The following is a 17,726-nucleotide window of genomic DNA, read 5'->3' as shown; positions in this document are numbered from 1 at the left end:
CAGGAGGTTGTCACCATGGCTTGGAGGCTGTTCTCTCATTCTGGGCAACTCAGAGAAGGGAACACCAATTAAAATGTGGTTGTTGGTCATGTGGGGGAAAGATGATGCGGGCCGAATATAGACTAGAGACAACACAATGGCCATTCAACACCTTTATTGCAAACCACAACACCTAATCAGAGAGAGAGAACAAAAGGGAATACCCTGCCATAGTGGCAGTGTGGGGTGGAGGGAGACGGGACTGGGGAGGGGGGGAGGGATATTGGGTTTACTGGTGGTGGAGAATGGGCACTGGTGAAGGGATGGGTTATCAAACTTTGTAAGGGAGAAACATGAGCACAAAAATGTATAAATCTGTAACTGTACCCTCACGTTGACTCACTAATTAAAAATAAACTATTAATTAAAAAAAGAAACTATGACACATCTAAAAAAAAGATTTACAGCAGTAATAAATTCAACCCTGTTTCTTTGGAAAAAATAAAAGATTTATAGCAGACTTATCAGATGATGTCCTCTGAACCTGAAGACAGTGGTGGGATACAGTGGAAAAAACTCATTGAAATGAAAGCCTCAACAAGAATACTTTATGCAGTCAGACTCTCTTTCAAATCTGAAGTAACACACAACTTCACAGATAAACAACATCTCAGGAACTTCATAGACTCAAAACCATTGTTACAAGAGAAACTAAATGGGCTACTATAAGATAAGACAAGTCCCACAAACACAACAAAATCTGGAAGAAAGGTGGTACAAAACCCCATCACAATAATCTCTCTTAATGTCAGTGGGCTAAATACACTAATCAGGAGGCACAGAGTGTCAGGATGGATTGGAAAATTGAACCCAACACTTTGCTGCCTCCAAGAAACACATTTGAACAGTCAGAGTAAACACAGACTCAAGGTCAAAGGCTGGAAAACAATTCTCCAAGCAAACAACCCCCTTAAAAAGTCCAGGGTGGCCAGACTAGTATCAGACCACATAGTCTTCAGGCTGCAGAAGGCTGCAAGAGACAGTGAAGGTCATTTCATAAGGAATCAGGAAGAACTCACACTCCTAAACGAAAATTCACCTAATGAGGGAGCAGCAAAATACTTACAACTACTAAAAGACTTGAAGAAAAACATTGATAGCAGCACAATAGTAGTTGGAGATTTCAACAGCACTTTGTCACCTCTTGATAGATCAACTAAACTTCAGCAAGGAAACACTTTAAGAAATGAAAGAGAGGGGCTTGTATGTATGTGTGTATATAGTTTTATACACACACACTGTCTGTACTTTCAACGCACATACACTGGCATCAGAAGTATCCATCGAGGATCTGATGGTGCAAGTGCAGAAGATCAAGTACGAGATGAGACCACAGGACGCCACACACACACACACACACACACACACACACACACACACACATACACACACACACACACATACACACACATATATATAACTATCTCTTGTCTGCACGCCTGGCTCTGCAAGCCTTCATAAGGAAGGAAGAAAGGATCCACATTAATAATTTAACAGCTTAAGGTCTTCAAAATGACCAACAAGCCCTTTGGGCGTGGCTGCCGCTCGAGCATGATCGAAGAGCCCAAAAGAGCTCCTTTGGACTCCAGCAGCCCACTGAAATACTTCCAGAATGTGAACTGAGAGCTTACGCCAGGCTGCGACAGTGGGAGCTGGGTATGTCTCTATTTTTTTAACCTCTCTCTCTCAACCCCTTCCTCCTGAGCACAGCACAGCTTCCACCGCTTTTTGAGCACAAAATGGAGACACCGATCCAGCTCTCTCTAGGTTTTTCCATCTTATGAGCACCATAAAAGGGTAAAAGTTTGCAGTGATGTAATTTCTGGCTGTACTTTCCCTGGACTTTATACAGAAACCCAAAACCGCGCGGCTGCAGCAGCAGCCATGCAACCTAATGTCATCTAATCATCAGCAATATGAAATGGTTCCTTTTTAACGGGTCGGACTTTGGGGGGAAATCCTAACAAGAATAGTAAGTCTTTTGTTGAAATATTAAAGGCAATCAAAGTGTTAGCCATCTCTCTAGACTGAACTAAGCCATATCCCCACACCAGCTGAGGAGAAGAAATATCCTTCTTTCTCTGGAAGAAACGCGGCGTGGCATTAACCATAGTATGATGTCCATTAAGCAGACATGGACCTGGTAGCGTGGGAATGGGATATAAGGGAAAAAATTATTATGTACATGGAACAGCGGGACGCTGGTGGAATCTCGAGCCGGGCCGATACCAGTGCACTACTTTGGGTTCCAGAAACTGCTTGCAGACATTCTACTAGACTATCAACTAAGCCATAGCCCCACGCCGGCTGATGACGGGAAATAACCATCTTTTTTGGTTTTTTTCCTTTCGTCAGGCAGCGTAGCGATTACTAAGCAAGCATGAACTCGGTGGCACGGGACGAGGGGAGAAAAAAAGAAAAAAGTTATGTAACAAACAGCAGGACTTAATATCTCTACATTCTCAGCAATGAAAAACTATCAAATGCTTCCTTGACAGTAGGACTGTCTTTTTCTTTTTAGGGGGAAACTCCAGCAACAATAGTGAGTTATGAGTTGAAACATGGAATGTAATCAAGATAAAGCATAAACGAAGTGAAACTATCACTTACAAGGGCAGGGACTGGGGGGGCGGGAGGGGGCGGGAGGTATACTGGGGTGGGTTGGTGATGGAATATGGGCACTGGTGAAGGGAAGGGTATTTGAGTATTGTATAACTGACATAATCCTGAGAACTATGTAACCTTCCACATGGTGATTCAATAAAATAAAAAATTTAAAAAATTAAAAAGAAATTTAAAAAAAGACCAACAAAAGTAGCCCAAATGTCATTCAGGATGGGAGATGTGTGCTGAAAGTAGATAAAGGACAAAACATGATAGCCTCTCAGTATCTGTATTGCAAACTGTAATGCCCAAAAGTAGAGAAAGAGTATGGGGGAAATTTTCTGCCATAGAGGCAGGGGTAGGGGTAGGATGGGGGGATACTGGGGACATTGGTGGTAGAAAATGTGCACTGGTGTAGGTATAGGTGCTTAATCATTGTAGGACTGAAACTCAAACATGAAAATTTTATAACTGTATCTCATGGGTAATTCAATTGAAAAAAAAGTAGCCCAAACTAGGCAAGAGGCAGGAAATAGTGAAACTTAGAGGGCAGAAATTAATGAACTGGAATCCCAAGAAACAATTCAAAAGATAAACAAAACCAAGAACTGGTTCTTTGCAAAAATAAAAGGTGGATAAATTACTAACAAGACTCATAGAGAGAGAGAGAACCCTAATAAATGAAACAGAAATTAGAGGAGGAATCACAACAGAAACCACAGAAATTCAAAGAATCACCAGAGATTATTTTGAGATTCTTTATGCCACAAAACAAGAGAACCTTGATGAAATGGGTAAATTCCTGAATTCCTATAACCTACTAAGGCTAAACCAAAAGATTTGGAATACCCTAACAGACCTATCATCATCAAGGAAATTGAAATGGTAATCAAAAGTCTTCTCAAAAAACAAAAATCCCAGGCCCAGGTGAATTCACTAGTGAAATCTTTCAAACCTTTCAAGAGGACCTACTGCTAATCCTTTTCAAGCTTTTCCAGGAAATTGAAGAAACATTCCAAAAAAACTTGTATGATGTAAATATCACCCTGATACCAAAAGCAGACAAATACACCCAAAGATAGAAAATTACAGATCAATGAACACGGATGCAAAGATCCTCAACAAAATACTAGCAAATTGAACCCAACTACCCATCAAAATGATCATACATCATGACCAAGTAGGATTTATCCCCAGGGTGCAAGGATGGTTTAACATTCTCAAGTCAATCAACACAATACACCATTTCAATAAAATAAAGGATAAAAACCACATAATAATATCAACAGACACAGAGAAAGTATTTAATAATATTCATCACCCATTCATGATAAAAATAAAAAACTCTCAACAAAGTGTGAGTTAAAGGAATTTTCCTCAATATAGTCAACATCATCTACCACAAGCCTACAGCAAGCATTATCCTCAATGGGGAAAAAATAAAAGGCTTTCCTCTAAGATCAGGGAAAGGTTGCTCAATCTCACCATTCCTATTCAATATAGTACTGGAAGTTCATGCCATGGCAGTTAGGCAAGAAAAAGATATCAAGTGCATTTTGAGAAGAAAGGAAGAAGTCAAGCTTTCACTATTTGCAGATGACATGATACTATACTTAGAAAATCCTAAAAATTCTACAGGAAAAGCTCCTAGAAACAATAGATTTGTATAGTAAAGTGGAAGGTTACAAAATCAATACACAAAGTCCATGGCTTTCTCTATACAAATAATGAAATATAAGAAAAAATATTAAAAACAAATTCTGTTCATAAGTGTGCCTCAGAAAATCAAATACCTTGGAATTAGCTTCACTAAAGAGGTGGAGGACCTATACAAAGAAAACCACAAAATGCTACTTCAAGAGATAAAAGAGGATATGAGGAAATGGAGACATATCTCCTGCTCACAAATTGAGAGAACTAACATTGTTAAAATGGCAATACCCCTGAAAGCATTATACAGATTCAATGCAGTCCCTATAAGGATACCCATAACATTTTTCAAATAAATAGATAAAACACTCCTGAAATTCTTCATCATATCATCATCATCCCGTTGATCATTGAATTTCTCGAGCGGTCTCAGTAATATCTCCATTCATCCTAGCCCTGAGATTTTAGAAGCCTCTCTTTAGTCATCCTTCCCAACGATGCAGCATTGGAGGCTCTTTTGGGGTCAGGGGAATGAGACCCAGTATTGTTACTGATTTTGGCATATGAGTACACCATGGGGAGTTTGCGAGGCTCTCCCATGTGGACAGGAAACTCTCGGTAGCTTGCCAGGTTCTCCCAGAGGGAGAAGTAGGCTATAAGATATCGTAAGATACAAGCTTCCGGGAGCTTAGTTTTTAAATCTCTGGGTGTTGGCTGTTGGTGGGATTACATGGTGCTGGGGGCAGTCCCTGGGTGTGACCGCCTAGCTACTGGAAAATGGGAAATTTGGGTGGAAGAGGCCCAGTCCCAATCCGAGCAGGCTTGAAGGTCTCAGCCCCGGGTCCCACACACCTGGATTCCTCTGCTGGTACCTTCATGTGTGAGTCTTGTCCGAACGTGTGGAGAGGGGCCTTGAGCATGGCTGTGGTGAGGTTACAGAGGTCTTCGGCTGCAGGAGCTCTGCTCAGGGCAGGGAGGGGAGCTGGAGCCCACCCCATCCGAGGGGCCCCGGGGAAGACAGTTAGGCGTGCAGGCAAGAGACTGCCTGGAATTCATATGGAACAATAAAACCCCAAGAGTAGCAAAAGCGATCCTTGGGAAAAGAAGATGGTTGGCATCACCTTTCCCAACTTCAAACTATACCACAAAGCCTTTGTAATTAAAACAGCATGGTGTTCGAATAAAGACAGACGCACAGATCAATGGAATAGATTTGGATATCCTGATATTGTCTGATGCCAACCTCAAATATATTATCACTTAGTCTTTGATAAATGAGCAATAAATATGAAGTGGAGGAAGGAAATCTTCAACAAGCGGTTCTGGGAAAGCTGGATAGCTACAGGCAAAGAAAAAAAAGAAAAGAAAGAAATTGAACTCAGACCTTTGTCTAACTCCAGGCACAAAAGTCAGACCAAAATGGATTAAATACCTTCATATCACACCTGAATCCGTAAGGTACATAAAGGAAAACGTATACAGAACCCATGACATTGAAGTTAAAGGCATCTTCAAAGATGAAATACCACTAACCAAGCAAGTGGAAGCAAAGATAAACAAATGGGACTACATTAACTAAGAAGCTTCTGCACTTCCAAATAAATGGTGACCAAGATACAAATACTGCCCATGGAATGAAAAATATTATTTACCCAATACTCATCTGATAGGTGGTTAACATCCAAGACATATAAGGGACTGGTAGAACTCTACAAGCAAAACACATCCATCCCCATCAAAAAATGGGGAGAAGAAATGAACAGAAATTTTCTCGCAGTAGAAATACAAATGGCCAAAAGGCACATGAAAAAATGCTCTACATCACTAATCATCAGGGAGATGCAGATCAAAACAACAGTGAGATATCATCTCATGCCACAGAGATTGGCACACTTCAAACAGAACAAAAATAACCAATGCTAAAATAGATGCAGAGATAAAGGGACTTTCTCATTGTTGGTGAGAACGCTGACTGGTCTAGTCTTTTTGGAAAACAATATGGATGTTCCTCAAAAAAGTAAAATTCAAGCTCCATATGACTCAGCAATATCACTTCTGGTAATATACCTTGGGACCCAAAAACACAATCTGAAAACAACCCAAGTGTCCGAGAACAGACAACTGGATGAACAAACTATGGTACATCCACACATTGGTATACTATGCAGCTTTTAGGAAAAATGAAGTAATAAAATTCACTTATAACTGGATGGACACGAGAGAGGGACAAAGACATAGCATGGTTGCATTCATTTGTGTGATTTAAAAAAAAACACAATGATATGAGACTAATACCCAAGAACAGTAGAAAGGACCAGGATGATTGTTGCATGGTTCAAAGTTTACCATAAGTTGGTGGGGGAGAGCAATTAGGATGAAGAAAAGACTATTACAACAGGATAGTTGGAAATGATAGCTCTGGACAAAAACTGAGTGCTGAAAGTAGGTAAACATGATAGCCTCTCAGAACCTGTAGTGCAAACCATAATGTCAGAAGGAGAAAGAGAGAGAGAGAGAGAGAGAGAGAGAGAGAGAGAGAGAGAGAGAGAGAGAGAGAGAGAGAGAGAAAAGGACAGTGCCTGCCACAGAGGCAGGCTGTGTGAGGGGAGAGGAAAATTGGGGACATTGATGGTGGGAAATGTACATTGGTGAATGGATGGGTGCTGGAACATTGTATGATTTAAACCCAGTCATGAACATCTTTGTAAGTATGTATCTCATGATGATTCAATAAAAAATAATAAATAAAATATGAACTATTTTAGAGATTAACTATAAAGAGATGAACAACTTAATTTTTAATATATTATCTTTAATATGTTATCTTCTTAATATTGTTTCAGGAATAGACAGTTCATGGTAAGGTGGGAGGAAATGAAATATTTATTCTAACTGTGCTACCAGTGAAATGGAGAAGCCATAGAGGGTATTATGATATGGTGTTATTGGAAAAGATTGTAGGACAAGTAAATTGGCATGTAAACTACAGGAATTGCTCAGAAATATTGCTCCATTAAAAACAAACTAGAGTTATGGAATCAAGAAAAATAAATAGAATACATGAACACTTCAATTAACAAATACTCATGGAAATAGATTTATCCTATAAAAAGAAAATGTTTGTTGTAGTCCTGCTTTTATTGAAAAACAAAACAAGAAACAAAATTAGTTCCTAGAAATCTGGTAATAAAAAACAGTATATCTATATGAAATTGCCATTTACAAGACCTGAATTAGAGCCATGCCATTTTTCTGGTAGCACTTTGGATTGGTAAAAGTGAAATGCAGAGAAAATATAGTATAGCTTAGTTTAAAAATAAAATGTTGACTGAAACCCAAAGATGCATGTGCATGTAAGTGTGTATGGTGTACATGTGTGTGCAAGACAGACGTGGAAGGGATGTGTGGAGACCAACAATTTTAAATGTGCAGACTGTACATTAGTAGGCCAACACTAAGGAAGTGAACCAGACTCACTTTACATGGGAGCAGAGAAGACCCAGCTGAGCACCCATGGCAGAGCCCATTCTCAGGCTCATGGCTTCTAGCTTTCTCCTCATCCACTGAATTCGTTCTATAAAACTAATTAAAGTCACGCAATGTGTCCGTCCTTCCTTCCTTCCTTCCTTCATTGCTTCCTTCCTTCGTTGCTTCCTTCCTTCCTTCCTTCCTTCCTTCCTTCCTTCCTTCCTTCCTTCCTTCCTTTATTCCTTCCTTCCTTCCTTCCTTCCTTCCTCCCTCCCTCCCTCCCTCCCTCCCTCCCTCCCTCACTTCCTTCTTCCATCCTTCCTTTCCCTCCTTTCTCCTTCCTTTCCTCCCTCCTTTCCTCCTTGCCTTTCTTTTGGTCCCTCTGACACTTGTTTCCTCATTCCTTTTCATTAAGACACCATGATTTACAAAGTTATTCACAACAGGGTTTGAGGAGTATGATGTCCCAACATACTAGTAGTCAATCCCACTACCATTTTTTAAATAAATATTTTTACCCTTACAACGTTTCATGCACTTTGTAACAATCATACTGAAATTGTCTTTTATTAACTGTTGCCCCCACAATTTATGAAAGCAAATTCTACAACCTACTTTTCAAGTCAGGGTGTAATTTTAACACTAAAATAATCTTAAAGAAACTGGGGTAAATACAGAGGTTAGCAGCTCACCTAGTGGCTGTTAAATATTTAAAGATTTTTAAACTTCATTAAAAACACATAAGAGTCCATTTCTGTAAAAGTAAAGCCATAATTATAAATGTGAGCTTAAAGGTTTCCAGTAAAAGAGAGCTTTAGATCATATCCAGATTATTGGGTGATTATAAAAGGGACTGCAGCTAGAGGGAAAACTGAAGATGATCAACTTGGTGTTTAAAACTCTATTTTGCTTCTATGTTCATCCACTTATATGCAAAGGTCATGCTAAGTGAAATGAGTGAAAAAGAGAGACAGACATAGAAAGATTGCACTCATCTGTGTAATATAAAGTAACAGAATGAGAGACTAACACCCAAGAGTAGTAGAGATAAGGACCAGGAGGCTGGCTCTAGGGCTTGGAAGCCGGCCTCACATGCTGGAGGAAAAGGCAGCTCAGATAGAGAAGGGAACACCAGGTAAGGTGTGGTTCGAGGACCCGCTGGGGATGGGAGATGCGCCCTGAAAGTAGACTATAAATCAAACACAATGGCCACTCAATACTTCTATTGCAATCCACAATGCCCAAAAGGAGAGAGAGAACAAAAGGGAACCCTCTGCCACAGAGGTGGGGTGGGGTCAGGGGGTGGGAGGGATACTGAGATCGTTGGTGGTGAAGAATGGGCACTGGTGTAGGGATGGGTGCTCGAGCATTGTGTGACTAAAACACAAGCATGAAAAGTTGTAGGTCTGCAACTGCCTCACGGTGATTCACTAATAAAAACTTTATAAATAAACAAACAAACAAATAAATAAATAAAAAGTTGACTCAGGAAATGGCTAAAAACATAATTAAAAAATAAAAAACAAATTTAAAAACTCTATTTTGCTTCTTCACTTATTACAATAAAATGAAAGTCTTGCTTTTGAAATCTAAAACCATGCTATCATAAAGATAAACCGCAAATAATGAAGCGAGATAAACTGGGTGTGAGGCCTTGTAGCCCTACCTATGGGATGGCTTAGGAGGAACTGAATCATGTCTACAAAGTGTGTGTTTCCTAACATGTCACAACGCTCAAATCTGCAGTTGTGTTTCCCGGGCCAGAGCAGTGGAAGTTATGACCAGCTGAGTGGGCGAGCGGGGAGGCGGCCCTGGGCAGTGAGTGCGCGCGGGCATTGCTCCCGCCCGTCACAGGGGTCTGCTCTGGGCTGGGGGTTCCGCTCACCGACACACTCGCGTGGACAGCCAGAGGCTGCAGGCGGGAGGGGAGGGCGACAAGTGCAGCCTTGGGGTCCCCTCCACAGCCTCGCGGCCGCCGTGTTCCCTCCACCCCTTCGGGGAGAAACAGGGCGGTCCTGGTGTTCTCCTTGTCGGCGGGGAGAGCCCCCAGAGCGGGAGAGAGAGCCCACGGAGGGCGCACGGAGGGGGAGAGAGAGTCCACAGAGGGAACTTAAGGCGTGCGGCGCCTCCCGGGGGAGCGGTGCCTCAGAGAAGGCCACTCCAGCCGGCCCGGCAAGTCCGCTTCCACCAGCACTGCAGCCCCTCCCTCCTCGGCGAGGAAGCGGGACTGACCCTCCGCTATTTCTCACGACAGGGCCCGCGCCAAGCGGCGTCTGGGGCCCTGGGGCCCGCGCCAGGCCCAGCTGAGACAGGTGCTGTGCCCCGAGCTGTCCCCACCCCAGCCACCCCCCTGCACACGGCGACCGTCCCGCGTGCCAGGGCTGTCACTCACATGTTGTCGACCTTCTCCTCAGGACCTTGCAGCTGGCCCGTGACGGTGCCCCGGCTGGTGTTCATGACCCAGCCCACCACGCCGGCTCTGTTGGCCTCCTCTTCCGTGTACTGTTCGGGAGAAAGCAAGGGACAGGGTCCCGCATCGCAGTCTGGCCCGCGAGGTCCTTGGCACGGACACCCAGACAGCGCGGAGCTGGTTTCCCACTCTCAAACAGACCAGGGCGACAGGGCGACGCCGCAGAGGCTGGGGCGACGTGTGTCCTCCGGAGCTGGACCCCATACCGCACGGCCCACCCACCTGAGAATTATTCCAGAAAATCCTTTCCTGGTGTGTTTTATAATCCCTAACATCCAGTGGCATAGCCCCCACACCAACTAAGCCTAAATTACACTGTTAGGCTGGGCTCCAAGTGATGTCACTTCACATTCGCCAGGAAAACGCCAGCTGTACCCAGTAGAAGGCATTCCGTTTAAAGAGTCAGAGGTTCTCTGCTGACTCCCAATTTGCCACACAAACTATCATTGTGCAAGAGTCCATTGCTTGTCCTAGTAATAGACTTTTAAAAATTCTTTTTCCAAATTTAGTAATGCTACAAGAAACATCTTGATTCTGAACTATCTTCACTACGTCACTAAAATTCTGGTAGGTGCAGTCTACTAGAACTCTTCAATACGTGGCTTGAAAGAGAAATGTGGGCTCAGTCATGCTGTGGGGTTGGGATTCGTGCAAAGGAAAGATCACTAACAGTATTGGAAATCACAGCACTTCAATCAATAGAGAAAAGATCAATGAGTTTTAATAAAAATCTCAGTGACTTTGAAGAAATACAAATATTTCTTCACTTGCTGTCAGGACAAACAGCAATAGACTAATCATTGCTTTGGAAACAGCTTTCCTCTCTCTCTCTCAGCAGTCAGGAATAACCGTAGAGAAAAGTTAGCCCCAAAACAGAAAACGAGATTTCATTGACTTACCCTTCTGAAGCAAACACCTATAAAAAAAGAATAAAAAGAAATGTCAGTTTGTCTACCTTTTAAAAATTATAATTTCCTGCCTTACCTCTCATCTAATTCATTAAATAATAATTAAATAAACAAAACTTTTAATATCTGAATGTGTCATTAGAAATCATTTCCTTTTAAAAAGTAAGGACAAATGGAAATAATCTTGGGGGAAAATAAAATCACTTTTTTTTTTTTTTTTTTGCTTTTTGGGTCACACCCAGCGATGCTCAGGGGTCACTCCTGGCTCTGCAGGAATTATCTCTGGCCGTGCTCAGGAGACCATATGGGATGCTGGAAATCGAACCTGGGTCAGCCGCATGCAAGGCAAACGCCCTACCCGCTGTGCTATCACTCCAACCCCAAATCAAATCACTTCTTTCTCAGTTTTAAACGTTCTCCTCCAGCTTAAAATTCCACATCATACTCAAAATAAAACACATTGTGGTTATCACTGTCTCCAAGCTCCTTCCAAACGCTCTGAACACATTGTAGGATGCCTGTATCTGTTCAGCACGGCCAAATTGGCCTCTGTGCTGCTCAATATGCCCTGGGCATTCCTGTCATTTAGCCTCACACATACTGTTCCTGTAGCCAGAGATGTTCTTCCCTTGACCTTTCCTTGACTAGCACTTTCTCATCATTCATGTGTCCACACTCATGCCATTTCCTTAGAAAAATATGCCCTGATGAATTTATCTGAAACAGCAATGTACCCTACATGCTTTCTGACTATGCCATATATTATATTTTTGTCACTTTTTAAAAATTTTTCACTCTTTGCTGTAAGTTTTATTAGGACAAGATTTTGCTTTTATTTTTCTTTTTTTCCTTATTTTTCTTTTGGGGCCACACTCAGCAGTGTTCAGGGCTTACTCCTGGCTCTGTATTCAGGGGACTATATGGGATGCCAGAGATTGAACACCAGTTACCCACTGTACTATCACTACAGCCCTTGGTGGGATTTTTTTCTGTCTTGTTCATCATTTTGTCTCCAGCAGCTAGAGCAGATTATGGCACGTAGTTATTGAAAAAATGAATGAAAGAAAAATGAACGAATAAATATTTAAGTGAATGTCTTACTCCTCTATAAAAATTCATTACTGACACTGAAATATGCATACAGCCATTCTGATTATAATTTACGTTTAATTTCAAACTGATGATGATAAATTTGCTTCATTCAAAACTGGTTTTTGTTTTGTTTTGTTTTGTTTTTGCTTTTTGAGTCACACCTGGCGATGCACAGGGGCTACTCCTGGCTCTTCACTCAGGAATTACCCCTGGTGGTGCTCAGGGGACCATATGGGATGCTGGGAATCAAACCCGGGTCGGCCGCGTGCAAGGCAAACACCCTACCCGCTGTGCTATCGCTCCAGCCCCACTTCATTCAAAACTGGGAGGAATCACAAAGATTTTGTGCTGATCTGAGCTGAATTTAACCTAAAGTAGTATTATATACTTTGAGTAGATACTATAGAGCATATACTATAAAGAATAGAAAGAAGTTACCATATTATACCTGAGTTGACCAATAAATATTAATATTGGGATTTTAGTTATAAAGACATAATCACAAGAGCTGAAAAAAGAAATAACTAAATTTGTTGTCTTACTGAACCTTAACCTAGCAAATGAGTAAGATATGGCATCTAATCTGTAACTGAGAGTGGTACAGGGTACACACTTGGGATACATTTGTAGTCCCCAGAAGCAGCACAGCCTGGAAAGCACATCAAGAAAAGTTACTAACCTTCAAAACAATGACCTGAAAAATACTATCCTTATTGTCTAGTAAGAGATATGCACACAACCAATTACAGTTAAAAGAAAATAAAGAGAAGTGAAACAGAAAGAACTGAAATAGAAATGAAATGTTTTTGAAACAAAGATGAGCAAAGGAGTTAGAGTTAACCATATTTCTATTTCTTGACTTTAATGTCCTAAAATGTTCAACCTCTAAAAACTACTTTTCCATTTACCTGCCCACTTGAAGGAAAAGTATACACATAAATCATGTGTTATCAAGCTATTAAATAATTTATCCATTCACCCATTTTCATGTTAAGCGGTATTCAAGAAAATTTCTTTTTATATCTGGGGTTCAAGAAACTACTCCTATTGTAAAATTGAGTTAAAAATTGTTGACTATGGGCCAGAACAATAGTACAGTGGGTAGAGTGTTTACCTTGCACAGAGTCAACCGGGGTTCAGTCCCTGGAACCCTAAAATGTCCCCCAAGTACCACGAGGAGTGATCCCTGAACACAAAGCCAACTCCTGGCTGGTTATATATATATATATATATATATATACATATATACATATGTATATATATACATACATATATATATATCCAACTGTGTGGGGCCAAAAATTAACAACAACAACAAAAACTGTTGGAAGCATTGGAAAACCAAATAATTACCACACCCATTTCTATGACTTCTAATAGTATTCACTTATACTTAGCAGCTTAGCAGCTTTGCTTAGCAGCAAAGCACCAGTACAGTACATGGCTTAATCAGTTTCCCTTTCAAGTTTTCAGTTTGTATGGTTCTAGTTGTAACTGTAACAGCTACAAATGCTCCAAGACAATCACAGCTGTCCAGAGACCAAAGTACAGCATACGGGTACCCGTCTTGCACGAACAAACTGGGTTCAATCCTGGCAACCCATTTAGACCCCAAGCGTCACCAGGGCTAATTCCAGAGTGAAGTAACCCCTAAGTATCACTGGGTGTGGCCCAAAACTTAAAATAAATAATAATTAAAACACAGTCCTAGCTCCCCAGTCACTCATTCCCAAACCCCCAAAACAATAGAAGTTTGTGAGCATTAAATGTCTTCAGAAATGGAAATGGAAAAAATTAGAGACTGGAAGAAGGTAGCATGTATTACCAAAAGGAGTGAAAACTAAGACTGCAAAAGAGTGTGTGTTTTTGTGTGTGTGTGTCTGTCTGTCTGTCTGTGGGACAATGAAGGAGAGGGACTGACAATGGAGAAAGAGATGAATGGGTTACGATAGCACTGCAAGCATAAAACATTATTACTAGTGCAGTAAACTATGATTCTTCAAATTGAGGAATTCAGTCCCATCTTCCTGCCACACACACACACACACACACACACACACACACACACACACACATACAGAATCAATGACCACAGGAATCAATGGCCACAGCACCCCAAGGAGTGGCCACACAGTTCTGATAAGTGTACCATAGGCAGTTGGAGGAATCAGTCGGGATGGGAGATGTGTGCCAAAAGTAGATAAAGGACCAAACATGATAACCTCTCAATATCTGCATTTTGCAAACCATAATGCCCAAAAGTAGAAGGAGAGTATGGGGAATATTGTCTGCCATAGAGGCAGTGGAAGGGTGGGAAAGGTGGGGGTATACTGGGGATATTGGTGGTGGGGAATGTGCACTGGTGGAGGAATGGGTGTTTGATCATGTGTGATTGTAACTCAGACATGAAAGCTTGTAACTATATCTCACGGTGAATCAATAAATTTTTTTAAATGTACCATAGGCTCATAAGATGTTAACAATATGGGAACTGAATGTGCAGTTGACAGGAAATAAAATAGAATCTAAAGCTCTTCTGATATGGGCCAAGGATGGGGAGCCATGGAGGACTGCATGTCTACCTGAATTCAATTCCTGGCACCAAAAAATGTCATTGATTGAAATTGTTCTAAGAGAAAGAAGCACTTAAAAAATAGGATGAGCAGCAGTGGAAAATAACAGTGACCTGAGGCCTATATATAAATGCTGAAAATAGACCCGAGAAGCAAATATACTGTGTACAATACATTCTCCACAAATGTAATGAAGAAAAAACACAATATATGAGCTAATTCTTGGAGTCCAATGTCATTTAGGGTGCTTACATTAAAGAACCATGCAGGATGACTAGCCCAGCCCTTTTGAAAACAACACGGGCATCCCTCAAAAAAAATTAGAAATTGAGCTTCCATACAACCCAGCAAAATCACTTCTGGGAATGTACCTCAGGGTCCAAAAACAATACAAAAAAAAGCCATCTACACTTCTATGTTCATTGCAGCACTATTCACAATAGCCAGAATCTGGAAACAACCCAAGTGCCTGAGAACAAACACTGGATAGAGAAACTCTGGTACATCTACACAATGGAATACTACACAGCTGTCAGGAAAAATGAGGTCATGAAATCTGCTTATATATTGATGGACATGTACGGTATCATGTTGAATGAAATGAGTCAGAAGGAGCTGAACATAGAATGATTGCACACACTCGTAAGATATTAAAAAATGAAATATTATGAGACTAATACCCAAGGACAGTAAAACCAGGGCCAGGAAGGCTGGTCCATGGTTGGAAGCCTGTCACAAGATCGAGAAGGCAGGTAGGACAGAGAACGGGCCACTATGACAGTGATAGCTGGAATCAATCGCTCTGGAGAACTGAGTGCTAAAAGAAGATAAAGAGATGTTCATGATAACCTTTCAGGAGACAGAGGGGGAGAGAGGAGGAGAAGTGGGAGGAGGGGGGAGAGGTAGCGGGGAGTAAGAGAGGGGGGTGAGGGAGTGAGGGTCATGAAGACTGGCTGAGTGGAGGTGGGGGGTGTGGTGGCTGGAGGGCAACTAGGGATATTGGTGGTGGGAAATGTACACTGAAGGAAATCGTTGGAACATTACATTACTGAAACCCAAACAGGAACAACTTCGTAACTGTGATTCAATTAAAAAAGAAAAAATGGAATGAGTCAGGTATAGTACATATGACCCCTTGAATATTTTGACTGCAATTTGTCAGCAAAGATGTTTTCAATTCAAACATATCAAAAGGAATACAATAATGCCTTGCTGGGATTGGAAACGTTTTGTGACTGACTTCATTAAGTCAGTTAATTCCCTGAGCAGCTTTACTCCAGGACAGGTAATCACTTACCATCTTTCCCAATTTTGTTTTTATATCTCTGAAACCATTTTCATTGAGAATTTTTACATTTAAATATTGAATAACAATTTTACTTTTCAGTCTATATTTTGTCCCTATTAAATGTTCTTAGTGGTTACCTTATTAGGAATCAGGCTCAGGCTCTGGGTTTAATTCCTACCACCATTATTTAAAAGAAATAAATTGAATGTTCCCAATGATATCTTCTTTCTTTGTAAATTAACTTTGTCAGTATCACTAACAAGGAATTTTACAGTAAGTAAACTTAATTGTACTTAGTTTGCACTAAGATTATTCTATATTTTTAATTAAAATTTACTTTTACAATGTCCCTCTTTATATTAGGAATCACTTCTGTATCATTCCTCTAGTGCTTATGCTATATTAATCATAAATTATTCATATGTGATAATATCGTTACATCCACAGTTATGTAGATAACACTTATTGCATTTATTTCTTAGGCAACCTACAGAAAAACTGTGAGCACTTTGTTAACTATTTTAAACTGAACCTGAAACCAAAATGTGTAACTAACCACGGAAATAAAATCATCTCTTTATTTAGTGAGGTCTCAGACCTAGACAAGGTGTCCTAAAACACTGCCCGTTAACTGGGGCCAGTAGCTCAGCGCTGACCCCGCGCCCCGTTACTCCCCGTTAGTGCCCCGCCCCCCGCGCCTCCCGCGCCCCTCCCCCCACCCCGTGCCCCGTGAGGCCCCGCGCGCCTCGACCCCCGAGCCCGCCCCGCGCGCGCAGGCGCCAACCGTCTGCCCGCAGTTGCTGCAGAGTTCCTGTGTCCCCGCGCCCCCCGCGCCCCCTTGGGCCCCGTTAGGCCCCGCGTCCCCGCGCCCCCCGCGCCCCCCGCGCCCCGTTGGGTCCCGTTAGTTCCCGTTAGACCCCGTTTGTCCCCGCGTCCCCGTGTCCCCGCGCCCGCGCGCCCCGTTGGGCCCCGCTGGGCTCGTTAGGCCGCGTTAGGCCCCGTTGGGTCCCGCGCCCCGCTGGGCCCCACGCCCCGCGCCCCCGCGCCCGCCTGCCCGCGCCTACCCTGCACGATCCCGTGCACCTCGTAGTCCACCGACTTGAGGGCCGCGGCCATGGCAGCGGGCAGCGCGCGGCGCGGGCAGCGGGGCGCGGGCAGCGGGCGCAGCAGCGGGCGCAGCGGCGGGCGCAGCAGCGGGCACATGGGCCTGACACCGGGCGGGACGCGGGCGCGCGGGGTCACGCCAGGTCAGTCCCGCCGGGGCGGCGGAGGTCGGCGACGGCGCCCGTTGGCGCTGGCGCTGGGCCGGAACCGAGTGTTCCCTGGCGAGACCCGGCCGGTAGGCAGGAGACTGTGCGCCTCTTCGCCCACCTGGCCGGCGGCGGGCCGGTTCCCGACGGGTGGGCTTCTCTGCCCCGGAGAAGAATCTCAAGTCTTAGACACTGGGGAGGCGGCCGCGCGGCCTGGCCTGCGTTTCTGCCCTGGCCTGGGGACAGCAGCTTGCGGGCCAGGAGGCTAGGCGGCTGGGGAAGTGGAAGAGAGGCCACGGGCAGCGCTTGTTCACGTTTGACTATAATCGTGGCACCCTTATCGAACGTGACCCAACACCCAGGGGTGGTCCGGTCAGGGCCTAC

General features: G+C 42.9%; 1 protein-coding gene and 1 pseudogene across 4 annotated transcripts in view; one reads left to right on the top strand and one right to left on the bottom strand.

Annotated features, from left to right (window-relative positions):
* The window catches only part of ACYP2 (acylphosphatase 2), a 165,048-nt gene extending 147,357 nt beyond the window's left edge, over positions 1–17,691 (bottom strand). Inside the window, exons 1-3 of one of the 4 annotated variants that reach the window (XM_055119713.1) lie at positions 17,157–17,691; positions 11,131–11,147; positions 10,154–10,263 (exon numbers count right to left, since the gene is read on the bottom strand). In XM_055119713.1, the coding sequence (XP_054975688.1) occupies positions 10,154–10,263; positions 11,131–11,147; positions 17,157–17,295 (266 nt within the window). In that variant the 5' untranslated portion in view covers positions 17,296–17,691. The remainder of the gene's footprint in view (positions 1–10,153; positions 10,264–11,130; positions 11,148–17,156) is intronic. The other 3 variants (XM_055119715.1, XM_055119716.1, XM_055119714.1) reach the window with 3 other exon arrangements.
* The window catches only part of LOC129399564 (uncharacterized), a 742,397-nt pseudogene that overhangs the window by 658,002 nt on the left and 66,669 nt on the right, over positions 1–17,726 (top strand).

This window comes from Sorex araneus, chromosome X (genome assembly GCF_027595985.1).
Source record: "Sorex araneus isolate mSorAra2 chromosome X, mSorAra2.pri, whole genome shotgun sequence".
NCBI classification, from domain to species: domain Eukaryota; kingdom Metazoa; phylum Chordata; class Mammalia; order Eulipotyphla; family Soricidae; genus Sorex; species Sorex araneus.
Note: the sequence above shows the minus strand (reverse complement) of the source record. Positions and strands in the feature narration are given on the sequence as shown.